This window comes from Oncorhynchus tshawytscha, linkage group LG04 (genome assembly GCF_018296145.1).
Source record: "Oncorhynchus tshawytscha isolate Ot180627B linkage group LG04, Otsh_v2.0, whole genome shotgun sequence".
Lineage (NCBI taxonomy): Eukaryota > Metazoa > Chordata > Actinopteri > Salmoniformes > Salmonidae > Oncorhynchus > Oncorhynchus tshawytscha.
In genome coordinates this window covers 27056176-27072126 of record NC_056432.1, presented here as the reverse complement: position 1 = coordinate 27072126, position 15951 = coordinate 27056176, and the positions used below count along the sequence as shown (strand labels likewise).

At 42.6% G+C, this 15951-nt stretch overlaps 1 protein-coding gene across 1 annotated transcript in view; it reads right to left on the bottom strand.

Moving 5' to 3' along the window:
• LOC112248443 (leucine-rich repeat transmembrane neuronal protein 4-like) overlaps positions 1–15951 on the bottom strand; it is a 31229-nt gene that overhangs the window by 13661 nt on the left and 1617 nt on the right. Inside the window, exons 4-11 of the mRNA XM_042320159.1 lie at positions 15477–15859; positions 15307–15378; positions 15067–15203; positions 14824–14935; positions 14580–14725; positions 8674–9731; positions 8173–8319; positions 6299–6415 (exon numbers count right to left, since the gene is read on the bottom strand). Coding sequence (XP_042176093.1) covers positions 6299–6415; positions 8173–8319; positions 8674–9651 — 1242 coding nt within the window. The 5' untranslated portion in view covers positions 9652–9731; positions 14580–14725; positions 14824–14935; ... (1 more) ...; positions 15307–15378; positions 15477–15859. The remainder of the gene's footprint in view (positions 1–6298; positions 6416–8172; positions 8320–8673; positions 9732–14579; positions 14726–14823; positions 14936–15066; positions 15204–15306; positions 15379–15476; positions 15860–15951) is intronic.

The window sequence follows — 15951 nt, the reverse complement described above, 5'->3', positions numbered from 1 at the left end:
TTGCCGGAGGACATTAGAGAAGTGATGGAGGCCCAGATTTCACTAGAAGAGGTTGAGAGCGCTCTTAGGAGGATGGGAAAAGGGAAGGTGCCTGGGATGGATGGGCTGCCAGCTGAGTTTTATCTCAAGTTTTGGGGTATACTTGGACCAGTGGTCCTTGAAGTCTTGAAGGCCATCCTTGAGATGGGGGTCCCGGGGGGATCAATGGCTGTTGGTGTGCTGTCACTTTTATATAAGAAGGGGGAAGTAACAGACCTTGGCAACTGGCGGCCGTTGACCATGCTGTGTGTAGATTACAAGCTACTTGCAAAGGTTTTAGCAGACCGGTTGCGCACGGCCCTTCCCTACGTCATCCATGAGGATCAGACGTGCGGGGTAGAGGGCCGCTCTATTAGATGGAACCTACAGTTAATCAGGGACTCCATCGCTTGGGTTGAAGATAGAGGACTGCCTTTAATGGTAGCAGCGCTAGATCAGGCGAAAGCCTTTGATCGCGTGAATAGATCCTTTTTATTCAGAGTGTTAGGTCGATTAGGATTTGGGGAGAAGTTCATAGGATGGATTCGTACATTATATGTCGGAGCGGGGTGCCGAGTTAGTGTAAATAGTCACTTGGGTGACGTTTTTGACCTCTCGTCTGGGGTCAGGCAGGGGTGCCCACTCTCGGCTCTCCTCTTGGTTCTGTACATGGAGCCTCTGGGGGCTGCCATTAGGGCAGACAGGGGTGGAAGGCTTGTTGATCCCTAGAAGTGGTGGGCTGCGTGTTAAGATGACGCAGTACGCCGACGACACTTCCTTGCTGCTGTGCAAGGACTCGTGCCTGACAAGGTCCCTTGCCATCTTTGGGGATTTCACCCGAGCGTCGGGAGCAGTTCTGAACCATGCAAAGTCTTCCGTCAAGTTTTTCGGAAGATGGCGTGGTAGAACGGATGTGCCCGGGGGGTTATCTCTCTGTGAGGGGGCCCTGAGGATTCTCAGGGTCCATTTTGAGACCTCCGGCTCAGCGACGCTAAACTGGAACATGCGTATCGCAGTGGTAAAGAGGAAGCTAGCAATGTGGAAGGCTAGGTATTTGTCTTTTATGGGCAAAGTCCTGGTCCTAAAAGTGGATGTGTTGCCGTCTCTTTTGTATTTGGCGTACATCTACCCATTGCCGGCTTGTCTGAGGAGGCCTCTAGTGCGGCTTGTGTTTCAGTTCATGTGGAGTGGCAGGTGCGAGTGGGTCGCCAGGGCACGCATGCTCTGTCCCATCGGGGAGGGAGGTAGGGGGGTACCACATTTCCCCCTCAAGCTGGACGCAATTTTTGTTTCTTTCTTGTTAACGGAGCTTGCTCATCCAGTGATACACCCGTCCGGTTACCTCCTGTGGGTGTTCTTCTCGTATCAGGCGAGAAGCGCAATGGTGTGGTCTAACACGGGTCCTCGGGCGGAACAGCTGCTGTGGCACTTTGGTCATGCCGCCAAGTGGCTGCGTGCGCACCCTGAGGTTGAAGTTGCCCGAGTAGGTTTAGATCACAGGCATCTGTACGAGGAGGTCAGAAAGGCAGGGAGTCCGGGGCCTGTAGTGGGCATCTCGGAAGTGTTCTGGGAGGGAGTGCAGGCGCGGGGTCTGGACAACAGGCTCAAGGACCTGAATTGGTTGAGCCTCCATAAGTGCTTGCCGGTACGTTCCATCATGTACCGGTATAGTTTGGTGCAATCCCCCACCTGTCCAAGATCCACTTGTGGCAGGGAGGAGACTGTGCGCCATGTCTTTTGGGACTGTGCCTTTGCCGGAGTAGTATGGGCTAGGGCACAGGTGTTGTTAGGTTTGGTAAGGGGGATTTTGTATTGACGTGGGCCAGGTTAGAGAGAGGTGTAGGGAGAGCGAGAGGGACGGATAGGGACAGGTTTCTGCTCTGGCTTCTCATGAATCTCTTTAAACGGGGGCTGTGGGAAGCCAGGCAGAACATGGTGAAGACAGGGAGAGATTGGGGGTGGAAGGGATAGTGAGGAGGGTGGAAGGAGATTTGAGGGGAGGATGAAGAGGGAGGAGAGGAAGTGGGGGCAGCATGCTGCTCGGGAGAGGTGGAAGGGGGGTTTAGGGCTGGGTGTCATTTAGATTTGTAAGGGGATAGATTAGGGACGGGGAGATAGGGAAAGGTAGTTTGTAGGGTGATGGGGAGGGAAGATGCTCCCCTGAGGTTTTGTTTGGGGTTTTTGTTTTGTTAAATTAAAATACCATTGTTGGAGTATGTATGAAAATTATGAGTTGTAAAGAATGAATGGTATTGAAGGTAATAAATTATTTTTTATAAAGAATTTAAAAAATAGGCTGTATAGGTTTTCACGTTCCGTTTGTTGTTTTGTATTGTTCGTGTGTCATCTTCATTAAAGATGTATATTATCAACCACGCTGCATTTTGGTCCGACTCTCCTTCGACGGAAGAAAACCGTAACACTAGGCAAGTCAGTTAAGAACAAATTCTTATTTTCAATGACAGCCTAGGAACAGTGGGTTAACTGCCTTGTTCAGGAGCAGAACGACATATTTTTACCTTGTCAGCTCAGGGATTCGATCTCGCAACATTTCGGTTACTAATCCAACGCTCTAACCACTAGGCTACCTGCCACCCCAGTTAGCAGCAATCTACCTCACCAAGCGAAGTGAGAAGAATAAGAGCACCACATTGAAGCTGCCCTGCAACACCCATTGGGGTGTTGTTGTCATCATGTTTGACAGTCTCCTGGAGGGGAAGGAGCCTCTCCACAGTCTGCCGATATGGACAGCCCCATCAAGAGGATCCTCCTGGATGATGTATTTTGGGAGAGAGTGGTAAGTAGCCTGTGACTCCTGAAACCTATAGCAGTAGCCATTGCACGGATTGAGGGAAACAATGCCATCCTGTCTGATGTTCAGACTCTGCTTGCAGATGTAAGAGAAGAAATCCATACTGCCCTGCCCACTTCACTGTTGCGCCAAGCAGAAGAAACTGCAGTTCTGAAATACATCAAAAAGCATGAAGACTTCTGCCTGAAGCCCATACACGCCGCAGCATACATATTGGACCCCAAGTACGCTGACAAGAGCATCCTGTCTGGTGAAGAGATCAACAATGGTGTCATCACTACCGTGTCTTGCCACCTTGGCCTGGATGAGGGCAAGGTTCTTGGCAGTCTGGTGAAGTACACTTCCAAGCAAGGGCTTTGGGATGGAGATGCAATATGGCAGTCGTGCCAACATACCTCAACAGCAAACTGGTGGAAGGGACTTTGTGAATCTGAGGCTCTTTCCCCTGTTGCCTCCATCATCCTCCAAATCCCACCAACATCAGCCACCTCAGAGCGCAACTGGTCCTTGTTTGGGAACACACACACCATAGTACGCAACAGGCTGACCAATACAAGAGTTAAAAATTGGTGGCCTTCCGGGCAAATTTGAGGATTTTTGAGGAATTTTGAGACTGACAACGAGCCATCCTCAACAAGGTTGGAAACGGACAGTGAAGATGAGGCCTCATAGTCTGATGTTCAATAGATGGACATTGAGGAGGTCCAGGAAAAAGACATCATTTTACAGATGTATGCTGAAAACATTTCTGGGAGATGCGATGGATCATTGGGGATCATTCAATATTCCCTTTCTTTTGTTGTTCAGTGAAATCATCCCATGTGAAGAGTCAACTCATTTAATTAAATTACTCATTTAATTAAATTCAGAACTAAATAGTTTTTTATATTTAATCATTTGCAATTATGTCTACTTATGGTCAAAGGTTTATGTTTCTGTCTCCATATGATATGGTAAATATATCCAATGCAAAAAACATCTACATTTAAATGGTATTAATATTCATTTGCATATATTTCTGTTAATTCCCATATATTCCCACAGAAAGTTTCCACCACTGAATATTCCCCAAAATGTGCAACCCTACTCAGGGCACACAGTGTGTTGTCAAATCTGTGAATGTATTGTAATGTTTTTAAAATTGTATAAACTGCCTTAAATTTGCTGGACCCCAGGAAGAGTAGCTGCTGCCTTGGCAAATACAAATGTAACCTTTTTAAAAATACAATTATCCATGTTGTATTTAAGCAATAAGGTAGAGGAGGTTCAGGGCTGTTCCACGGCTCAGGGCTGTTCTTCAGCAAACCCCGTGCTTCACAGTTGGGATGGTGTTCTTCGGCTTGCAAGCATCCCCCTTTTTCCTCAAAACATAACGATGGTCATTATGGCCAAACAGTTATATATATGTTTTTCATCAGACCAGAGAACATTTCTCCAAAAAGTATGTCCAGTTGCAAACCGTAGTCTGGCATTTTATGGCGGTTTTGGAGCAGTGACTTCTTCCTTGCTGAGCGGCCTTTCAGGTTATGTCAATATTGGACTAATTTTACTGTTGATATAGATACTTTTGTACCTGTTTCCTCCAGCATTGTGATAAATTGCTGGGTTCGTAGTCTGAGTCAGGCACAGGACACAGGTTTGAGAAAACACAAAAGTCTTTACTCAAAATATTCAAAACCGGAATATCTCCAACAAGGAAACATAACGTATAGAGAGAACCCTCCAACACACACGGTAACACAAAACAATCACGGACAAAACAGAAAGGGAGACGAGAGGGTAAATAAGGAACATAACAATAAGGGAATAGAAATCAGGTGTGCATAATCAAGACAAAACAAAAGGAAAAAGGGAACATGGATCGATGATGACTAGAAAGCCGGTGACGTCGACCGCCGAACGCCGCCAGAACAAGGAGAGGAGCCGACCTCAGCCGAAGTCATGACAAGCATCTTCACAAGGTCCTTTGCTGTTGTTCTGGGATTGATTTGCACTTTTCGCACCAAAGTATGTTCATCTCTAGGAGACAGAACACGTCTCCTTCCTGAGCGGTATGACGGCTGCGTGGTCCCATGGTGTTTATACTTGTGTACTATTGTTTGTACAGACGAACGTGGTACCTTCAGGCGGTTGGAAATTGCTCACAATGATGAACCAGACTTGTGGAGGTCTACAATTGTTTTTCAGAGGTTTTGGATGATTTCTTTAGATTTTCCCATGATGTCAAGCAAGAGGCACTGAGTTTGAAGGTAGGCCTTGAAATACATCCACATGTAACACCTCCAATTGACTCTAATGATGTCAATTAGCCTATCAGAAGCTTCTAAAGCCATGACATAATGTTCTGGAATTTTCCAAGCTGTTTAAAGGCACAGTCAACATAGTGTATGTAAACTTCTGACCCACCGGAATTGTGATACAGTGAATTATAAGTGAAATAATCTGTCTGTAAATAATTGTTGGAAAAATTACTTGTGTCATGCACAAAGTAGATGTCCTAAACGACTTGCCAAAACTATAGTTTGTTAACAAGAAATTTGTGGAGTGGTTGAAAAACGTGTTTGAATGACTCCGACCTAAGTGTATGTAAACTTCTGACTTCAACTGTAACTACAATATGGAAGGAATGAGATCAATTTACCAGTTTTATAATTTTCATAACAATGCTCTTTTGTTCGCATAGGAAGGCACCATTTGCATTCCAAACAGGAATGTATCATAATTGCAGCATGTAGCTGAAGGCATAATACATAACATGGGTATATAAATCTTGCTGCCAGCAGTACCTCCTCTACTGGAGACAAATTAAAACGTGCCATACTTAGAAAGTGAAATGAGTGATGGGAAACATAAATCATTTTGCTATCAAATGAACATCAACCATTCTCAATGTTTGTACACACTCTATTTACGTCACATGATGGCCATGGATACATCATCCCCCTGCCATATTTCAATATATGACTTTTCTGTACAGACATGCCGTATGAGTGAGTTGTAGTTAGATCTTTATAACTGTCTCTATTGGCCTCAAGAACAGTGATCATTATGAATTTAAAAATCTATACACACTATTGGTGGTTAATAACCAGCAAGTTGTCCAGTAGCTGCTAATACCAGCCTATACACAACACCCAGGAGGAGAGTCTCCAAGTCTGAGGAATGACATGTTTCTAGTTCAGGACCAGTAGAAGGATATTATTGTCCTCAAATGAAAGACTGCGACTGAATTCCACCCCTTTTTGATTACGTAGGATAGCTCACGGATATAAATCGTTTTTGAATGCTGGCACCAAGTTGCCCTAATCCTGCCTGACTTACCACATTCACACATGCTTCCTTGCCTACATTTATTTTCCTTTCCTTTGCGGGAGCTGACAAAGGGAGGGAGGAGGAGAGGAGAAGAGAAAACAGATGGAGGCGGGTGGCATTTTTCTAATAGGAAAAGTGCCCTGACCCTTACAGTACCTGTTTGCTGAGTGGCTGTCGCCCCTGTTCTTTCCCTTGCCTGTTACACAGCATGAACACATGACCCTCCCACACCAACACAAGCAGACACAGCATGGAGGGAGCTGAATTAGGTGTCTGCCAGTAGGATAGAAAAGAGGACAATCACAGAATGGTAATGGGGGGAGGGGGCATTTTGGCAAGTTACTCACTCTTACGGCTGCTTTATACAGTGCAGAGGACAGTATCTGCAATATGAATGCTCAGTCATATTGGTGTACTGTCATACAATGCCAACTTCAGTTGACAACCACTATGTCCATTTACGCTTGGTTTTGGATATTGACAGTATCTAATAATGTCAATGTCCCTACTTGTATAGCTATGCAACATACTACTGTAAATATACAAGGGATGATTGATAGTCATGTGAAAATTATAGAACTCCAATCTGTTATTCATATCCAATCTTCACAAAAATCACACCTGCTTTCCTATGAGTTTTTATTCAGCTGATTCAAGAACATGCTATTAATAAACAGCCATTTCCTGTACAACATCAATTGAGTACATTGGCAAAAATCATAATGAGCCAGTCAATTGATGAAACTACTTCCATAGCTAGCCTTGATTTGGCCTGTACTACTTTGAAAGAGTGCTGTGCCATTTTTAGACAATATCAAGCTGCCTCATGGAAGTACGCGTCTTCCTTATAAGGATTATTTTAGTCAAACATCACTTCTTTGTATGATATAAGTCATTGTATCTGTTGGGAAAGAAATAATGTTGAGGTACTTAAATATTCCCTTAAACATAAGACCTGTTAAATGCATATGGTGATTAAGTGAATGCAATTAAGGGATTCTGCATCATGAAGCAAACAAAGGAACCCATACTTTTAAAAACCAGGAAGGAAAGCCTCTTAAAATGAAGCAGATATTTAGACAGAGTAAGATTCAGAGCCATATACAGTAGACTATGCTATAGTGCTCTGGAAACAATAAGCAACTAAAAGGAGGGCAAAAATCTATCATGTGAAGTGTAAATAAAATCTCAATGGAAATGTACGTTTCCATAGTAGAGCCTAGATAGAAATCTGCCCTGTGAAGCCTATAAGCTATGTGATCAAAATCACCATGGCTGCATTTTTCATAGCCTTAGTGGGGTGTTATACCCCACACAGCCATGAAACATTTGTCCCAGGTGTTGGATCAGACAGGATAATCATGTAGATTTTTTTATTTATTTATTGCAATTTTCAGCTGTCTTGTTACACGTCATGGTGAAGTGCCCCAAAAGAAAGTCTACTAATGCTGTTGGACTTTTTGCTACATTGGTATAGTATGAAGATCAAAAACAGGAACATAATCTTGCAATTATGTTTCTGACACCCATTATTTAGTAACTACCATTCACAAGTTTAATGACAATTAAATTACACGGTGATCATATAATTTCATAAAATGAACAAAAGCTAAATATTTAAAAAAACTACACATAACATGTATCAGTTGCATTTATACAAGTACAATAAGATCTCAATATCATCCAAGGATAACAAAAAGTGAAAAGCAGGGTCATTTGTAATCAACAGCAGATAACCGTAACAAATGTGCAGATATAAATTAGGTTTATACTCACAAACAGGATTAATATATTCAATCACTTTGTTCTAATGTGATAACGTTAATTTAAAACAACAGTAAGAACAGAGTCAAACAGAGGATGGATATTTAACTCAGTCTCCATTCGCTCAGAGAGGTTTACAGTGCATCCCTGTGGAAAACATTTCCCTGACTCCCAAGCAGCTGGAGAGTGTGCTTTTAGTTGGCGGATCATACCTCACATTCTCTGGATCCTGAGATTGTGCAGGTGTAGGCCCTTGTCTCATTTACCAATGCATCCATGGTCTGAGAGTTTGTATAAGTCAAATAATACTCTTGTAACTGAGAGTTAAGGTTAAGCTTCTGCTTCCGGGCCTTTTTTCTGTGCTTGCGGTTGACTGAGTGCTGCTGCAGCTGCCTCATGCTATTGGGGTAGCGCTTCCATGAGACATAAATTACCAGCAGGATCAATGACACAGAGAGAAATAGGGCTACACTGCCTGCAATGATTTTATGGAAGGCCATATGCTCAAACTCTAGTTCTGGGAAAAATGATGAGGATTCTGGAGAGATTGAGGTCATGAGTATGGACTCCCTTGTGTATTTTTCTGTCACAATGGGAGAGACAGGTTGTGGAGTGAGTCTTTGTACTGTTGATGCAGATATATCTTGGGTTGTTGTGGTCGTGGAAGGAGGAGGTGTGGTAGGCTTTTTGATGTCCACAACTGAGGCTGTGGTTTGCCTCATGATCATAGCTGTGGTTTGCTCTTCAACTGATATGTTCACACAGACTGTGTAGTTCCTCACTATGTCCATTACTCTGTCTCCCTGAACTGACTTGGGGCTGCTGCATATCATTTTGATGTCCTTTGAGCCTCTGAAGTTCTTCAGCCAGGTCACCAGGGGGCAGATGGTAGGGCTGCAGTCCCAGGCATTACCCACCAGGCTGATGGTGGTGAGGGAGACCCAGGCTGAAACCACATCCTGAGACATGTTGCTCAGCTTGTTGGATTCAAGATGGAGTATTTGTAAGTTTGGCATACACTGGAAAACAGCTGGGTCCAGGATCTGGATGTCATTTCCTGAGAGGTCTAATTTCTGCAGTGTATGCCAGATCCATGGCAGGCCCTGATTGACGGCTCGTATCCGGTTCCATTGCAAGTAGAGGACCTGTAGATTGCTAAGGCGTGGGAAAAGGAACAAATTAATCCTTGAAAATTGATTATGCTCCAGATGAAGCTCTTTCAACTTGAACAGCCCCAAGAAGGTGGTGCGGAATAGGGTGCGTAGGTGATTGTAACCCAGGTCCAGGAACTCCAGGCTGCGACACTCCAGAAAAGTCCGTACAGGTATACTGCTGAGACCATTGGACCGTAGGTGAAGGTTTTGGAGCTTACGCAGACCATAGAAATGACCTGGCTGCAAAGAGTGTAGCTGGTTGTAGGAAAAATCAAGACTGCGCAGGTTTGGTACAGCATTGAAAGCCTTATTGTGTAAAAGTGTGATCTTGTTGGAGCTAAGAATCAGTTCTTTGAGCCTACGCACGCCCTGAAAGGCTAAGCTATCTATGGCGGTGATGGAATTGTGGTCCAGGTAGAGCCAGATGAGCTGGTTGAGATGAGCGAATTGGTAAGGCAGCAGAGTCGCTAAGCGGTTGAAGCGCAGGGACAGACCCTGGCATCCAGTAGAGATGTTTTCTGGAATGTCTTGAAAAATGCCAGACTCGCAATAAACAATCTTTCCTTCGCAGCGACAACTTGCTGGGCACATTCTCTCCCCCTTGCTGAGCAGCAGAAGAAAAGACGTCAGGAGAAAAAGACATGACAGCCTCCTGTCCCAAACTCGGGAACCTGTAGAAGAGAAGAGATTGAGTGCATGGGGCTATCATAGCACATACACCCCCATTTCAATATGGTGCCATGTCACTGTGCAATGTCCATGACAAAGTGGATTGATTTTCACACCGATTTTTTTTTTGCAGTGGCAAGTGACAATCTGGTAAAGTGACAATCCGGTAAAATATGGGTGATGGGTGTTTCTTTCTAAGCCAGAAATGCACAGCAGTAGATAACGGACTCTGAAGAACTTTCACATTTCGCATCGTATCAGCTCCAAATAATTACATTGTTTTCACTTCAAATCTAACACAAATGGAACATGGCTAATTTATATGTAATGTACCAAATATAAAAAAGGAAAGGCATATTTATCAGTGACCAATCTATTTTTATTTTTTTTACATCTGGATTAGAAAACCCTATATAATACATTTGCTGGTTGTACATTGACTAGGAAAAGCAAGCATCAACGAATGTCATGTAACAAATTTTCAAGCGCCATGTAACTTTAATGAAATAGATAGATTTGTCATTTCATTTCGTTTCATTGGTGGTCACTTACTCATGGCGTTAGTAAAATAGCGGCCTTTCAGCACCAGGGAACTGTCCAAATAATTCATTTAACTCCTTTCATTTGACACACGCCTGCTCTTCCACTAGAAAACTCAAATTATTGACTGAATTGTCTCACGAGTTTCAAGAGAGATGCTCACAAGTGTATATCACTGATGATAAGTACGGCATATTTTAAATCAGAATAAAAGACAACAAATAGCGTAAGTAATCTTCCCAACAGTTCAATATATCCGCGGAGGATCAATGAGACGAGGCATAATGCACTCCTCCCTAAATAGTCTGTTGGACTGGTATAGTGTCTTCTTCTGGACGCAGAAAAAAAGCGAATTACTGGCTATGCGCAATAAACAATTCCGTTTGAGCGTGTCTGATTGCACAACCAAGTGCAAATGCAACACCTTGCTCTCCCTCTCGCTCTCTACGCACACATGCACGCACATTCGCTAACACACACACAGAGAGACAGAGAGAATTCCGCTGTAAAAGAATCGGTAACATTCCAGTTAATTAAATAAATCCATACTGTGCATTATTTATTGAATGTTGAAATATCAACGTACCTCAACATACTCCGATTATGAAAGATATATATGTATTTACAAAAGCTACCTAATTAACGAGGAATTCAGGAGAAAGAAATGTAGTCTCCACAATCTGCCAGCTAACATGGGTGAAAAATCGAAAGACTAATATCGCTGTTGTATAGTAGGCCTACTGCCCACAGTATATATAAATAGCATCACAATAAAATACTACACAATATTAATGTTCTAGACATGTTTCATGGGAAGTTGCAAGAACATTCATGTGTCCAGTTCTCTGAGGGTTAGGAGAATATTCCATCAAATTCCCACCAAACATACACAGAACATGGTTGTCATAACATAAGATATTGTTCTATACATGTTTCATGGGAACGTTACAAGAACATTTCAGTGTATCAGTTGTTAGGCTGTAGCCTGATAGTCCCAAAGAAGTGTCCCCCTTTTACTGTGCCAATCAAGGCCCTGATTGGTGAACCACTGACAGCACTTTGTCAGTTGGCAAGGTAAGGGACACTCACACATAGTGCTTTCAATTTATTTGACACACATGATTACACTGTGCATGTTCATTTATACAGTAATTATTATTCAACAGTCCTCACCTGGGATTTGAACTCACAACCTCTTGGTTCACTGTACATCGATCTGCTATACCACCATGTCCATCTCAGGCATTGGTTAATCTGACTATTCTCATCAACAATTTAAAAGCTTTCTGTATAGTTGTCTAATGTTGGTGGTGCATGTTAACCTGTTTTAATGATACTACAATAACAAACACCTTAACCACTGTCCCAATAAGTGATATCTCTAGGACATGCTTATTGGGCCAGTGCAGTTAGGCCCTGTCCAGAAATAACCCTACGCCCATCTCCCTAGGCACTTGTATAGATCTGAAACAATTTGATAGGGGTAGCAATAGGGTAAACACACTTTGAAGTAAATCTCAGCTCTGTTAAAAGTACACTCAAGAAACACTTTTATTGATAATAGTATCATTAAAACAGTTTAACGTTCCCCACCAACATTAGACAACTATACTGAAAGCCCTTAAATGTCTGATTAATCAAATCAATGATGAGAATAGTCAGATTAACCAATACCGGAAACGGACATGGTGGCGTAGCGGGAAGAATGAAGTATGTATGTAAGTTGAAAACACTATGTTAAAATCACTGTGTGCATCCCTAACCTTGCCAGCAGACAAAGAGCTGTGACTGGATCAGTGGTTCACCAATTAAGGCCTTGATTGGCTCGGCAACAGTAACAAGGCGTGATGTGTTATGAAACCCATTTTTTGGGAGAGTGTTTCTTTGGGACCATCACGCCACATCCTGACAACTGATACACATATGTTCCTGCAACGTTCCCATGAAACATGTCTAGAACAATATCTTACGTTCTGAGAACATGGCAACCATGTTCTGTGTATGTTTAGTGTGAAGTTGGACTATTCTAACACACAGAAAACTGGACACATTAGTTCTTGCAACGTTACCATCTAGAACATTGATATCTTATATTCTGGGAACATGTCAACCATGTTTGGTGGGATGTTGATGGAATTTTCTCCTAACCCTCAGAAAACTGAAAACATGAATGTTCTCACAACGTAACCATGAAGCGTGTCTAGAACATGTGCAGTTCAGGTCAGGAATAACAGAGAGAACAATCTCTCCTAATATCTCAATGCATTTGGGAAATCAGTGCCGTTTATACTGATGACAGGATAAAAGGACATTTTGGCCTTCTGCGATTTCTTATCAGACATAAGATTGGATTTTAGTTTTTAAATCTCTAGCCACCACACGTCAGGACGGACATGATGGCACTATACTTTTGTAATGGGTCGTTGTTCACACAGTGGGTCATGTGAACTCTGCTACCAATGCTCAGCAGTGTTTTTTAATTGTTAATTTCATCATGAACTGTCACACCCGTCCCCCCCCCCCCTTCCAGGTGTCGCCCATCTTCCCCATTATCCCCAGTGTATTTATACCTGTGTTCTGTCTGTTGCCAGTTCGTCAAGCCTACTGTACCAGCGGTTTTCCCCTTGCTCCTGTCTTTATATAGTTCCTGTTTTGAGCATTCTGCTTGCCGTTCTGTACCTTGTCACACCACCATGGATTATTGAACTCTGCCTGCTGTGACCCTGAGACTGCGTGCCATTCTGTACCTTATGGACTCTGATCTTTAACTAAAGCATTTACACGGAAGAAAATGATATATAAATGCAACATGCAACATTTTCAAAGATTGAGTTAGTCATAAAAGGAAATCAGTAAATTGAAATACATTCATTAGGCCCTAATCTATGGATTTCACATGACAGGGATGTTAACAAAATTGTGCACAAGATTGTAGATAATGAAGCTTTTTGTGAGTATGGAACATTTTTGGGATCTTTTATTTCAGCTCATGAAACATTGGACCAACCCTTTACATGTTGCGTTTTTTTCAGTGTATTATTTAATCAAATATGTTTTATTGTCACATACACCAAATAGGTGCAGTGAAATGTGTTGTTTTAACACAGGAGCAAAGCTGTTTTACAGAATATTGCTTTCTGCAGTGATCTCATTTCAGCCTTGGCCACACATCCACATCATCTCCATTGCTCTTTGTGTACTATTTTGTTTTGTAAGAGCTTTTCCAGCTCTTGCAGTCTTTCCAACCCTTTTCCAACACAAATACTGTCACAGGAAGGCAGAACATCTAATAACATTCATTGCATATAAAAGCTACAACAACAAATACAATTTAGCCAATGCAGTTACAGGTGTAACGATCAAGCTATGTACGTCCTGAAGAACTGTGGTGCATCGTAGTTCACAACACATTTCACCCCGTTGATGACAATGCCTCTGGCAGCAGCATCAGTGCTGGTCAAACTTGAACGGAACAAATATATATTATTATATATTTGGCAAAGAAAATAGAACATTAAATTATCCTCAAACAGACACTCATTCTCACAGTCTTTCCCTGTTCAAACTCCTTAAGGGTTCTCCTCCTGTCATTGGGAGTCGTGAGGAGAACTCAGCTGCCTGCACTCCACTAAAAAGCTGCACTAGCAGACACAGTCTGTTAGAGAGAACAGAGAGCAAATCATATGGCTGTGGACATCATCAAATAATGCATTAAGGAGAAGGCCAGGGAAGATTAATCAACCTGTGAGCGGATTCTCTGGAATTGGTGAAGCACAGAATGGGACTAAACTTCAGGCACAGTATGAAATGGAGGATGAGGAGGGGCCTCTTAGTCAGAGTGCAGGGCACATAGTACTCTCCAAAAAAAGAGACCACAGTGACATATTGCTCTGGGATATAGGAGAAATAACAAATCTATTGCAATAATTTTTTGGTAAAGAACTGTCAGGCCCTGGGGGAAGTTGAACCTCTCTTGAGACTTAGGGTGGGGCCGTTGACTAACTATGGACCGAGCTGAAGAGTCTGGGCTGATGCAGGCCTAGTTGCTGCAACTTCTCTGGATTCTGAGTCAGTGTGGCTGAGAACAGGAGCTTCCGTTAGAGGCATGAGGTGGTGACAAGCTGCCACAAATAAAAAAAACAGAAATGTTTAAATCACCGAAATGCATATATCCGAGAATAATGTGTGAAAGCACACAATCCATAGGTGTAGTACAGTTTGTATTCTCTAACAAACAAACCACATAGTTGCCGGTCCTGAATTTCTAGTACTGTCTGAAAAGAAGTGAGAACTGAGAAGTGAGGTCTTACCTCGCTGCAGTGATAAGTGCAGGCTCTGTCCTCTTGAAGATCTAGACTGCTTCAGAACCCCTCTTGGATCTGTAAACTGCCTTGGTCACCTGACTGAGCCAAGACTGGTGCATGCTGTCAATCATCCGGTCTGCCTCATCAATGATCTGAGAGAAGGATTTATAATGAGAACATCATGAATTATGAATACATTATTTAAATACTGTTAGTCATAACATCCATGCAAATAAAATGGACACTGTACTTGTATTAGTGACCCACAAGGAAGCGGAGGTGTTCCAAACTTATTGATGTGATCAACCAGTCTCCCAGGGGTTGCGACAACAATGTCTGCCAAACTGTGGCTTGTTCCACCTCTGTAAAAATAGTAAAAGGTATCTCTTTCAGACTGATTCTCTTTAAAATCATGGTGTCATTTATGCACAAAGGACTATTTTGAGTGAAAGGAAACTCTAAGCTTAAACAAATAGAATAATTTAATATCTACCAAGGAAGAAAGACCTTGATGTGTCTTGACTAGGTTTCAGAGAGCGATGCCTGCTCTTTGGCAAAAAACTTTTGACCAGCGATTATAACCACTTTCAAGCTGGTGCCCTCCGCATATGAACTGAATACTTTTCAAACCTGTTTGAGGAAAAACATTCAACGTTTTTCAGTGGATGTGAGCTAACCAAAAACAATCACAAGTTATCTCCATCATGGAGATTGAAGGTTTGACCCTAGTTACCTGCTGTGCAAGCTCTTTGGTGGGCAACACTGTCAAAACACGGATGTCACATAAACCTCGCCCCATCAGTGCCTAAAACGACATGGGAAGATCAAATTGATTACCTTCTATCTAATGAAAGAAAACACACCTTCCATAAAAAAATGTATGCCTGATGGTTTAATTCATACCTGAATAACAGGTATAACGAATGCCAGTCTTGCCACTCCCCGTTGGTGCTGACACACAAATGTTTCTGGGTTTGTAGCCCCTCTTCCGATCAACAGACCATGAGACATTCTCTAAAATGACTGGGATGACCTCTACATGTACTGCACAGTGGACACAATAGAATTTGAGTACCCCCCCCCATATTATGACAGCAAAACAGATTTTAACTTCTACTCCTTCATGCCTGCTAACCTGGAAAGAGGTGCTGAATTCCATTGCCCTCCAATTTCCGTTGCAGTCTAGTACAAATTCCTGGGACATCACTGATGGGGACTAGGTTGCTTGTAATATCTCTCTGGATCACATCTGGCTCAGTAAGCCACTGGGGCAGGACTCTTTGTACCTAACATATGAAATACATACAATTGTATCTAAAGATCAATATTGACATATTACTAGCTCAAAACATTTTCATCTGCTATATGACAAGTGAAT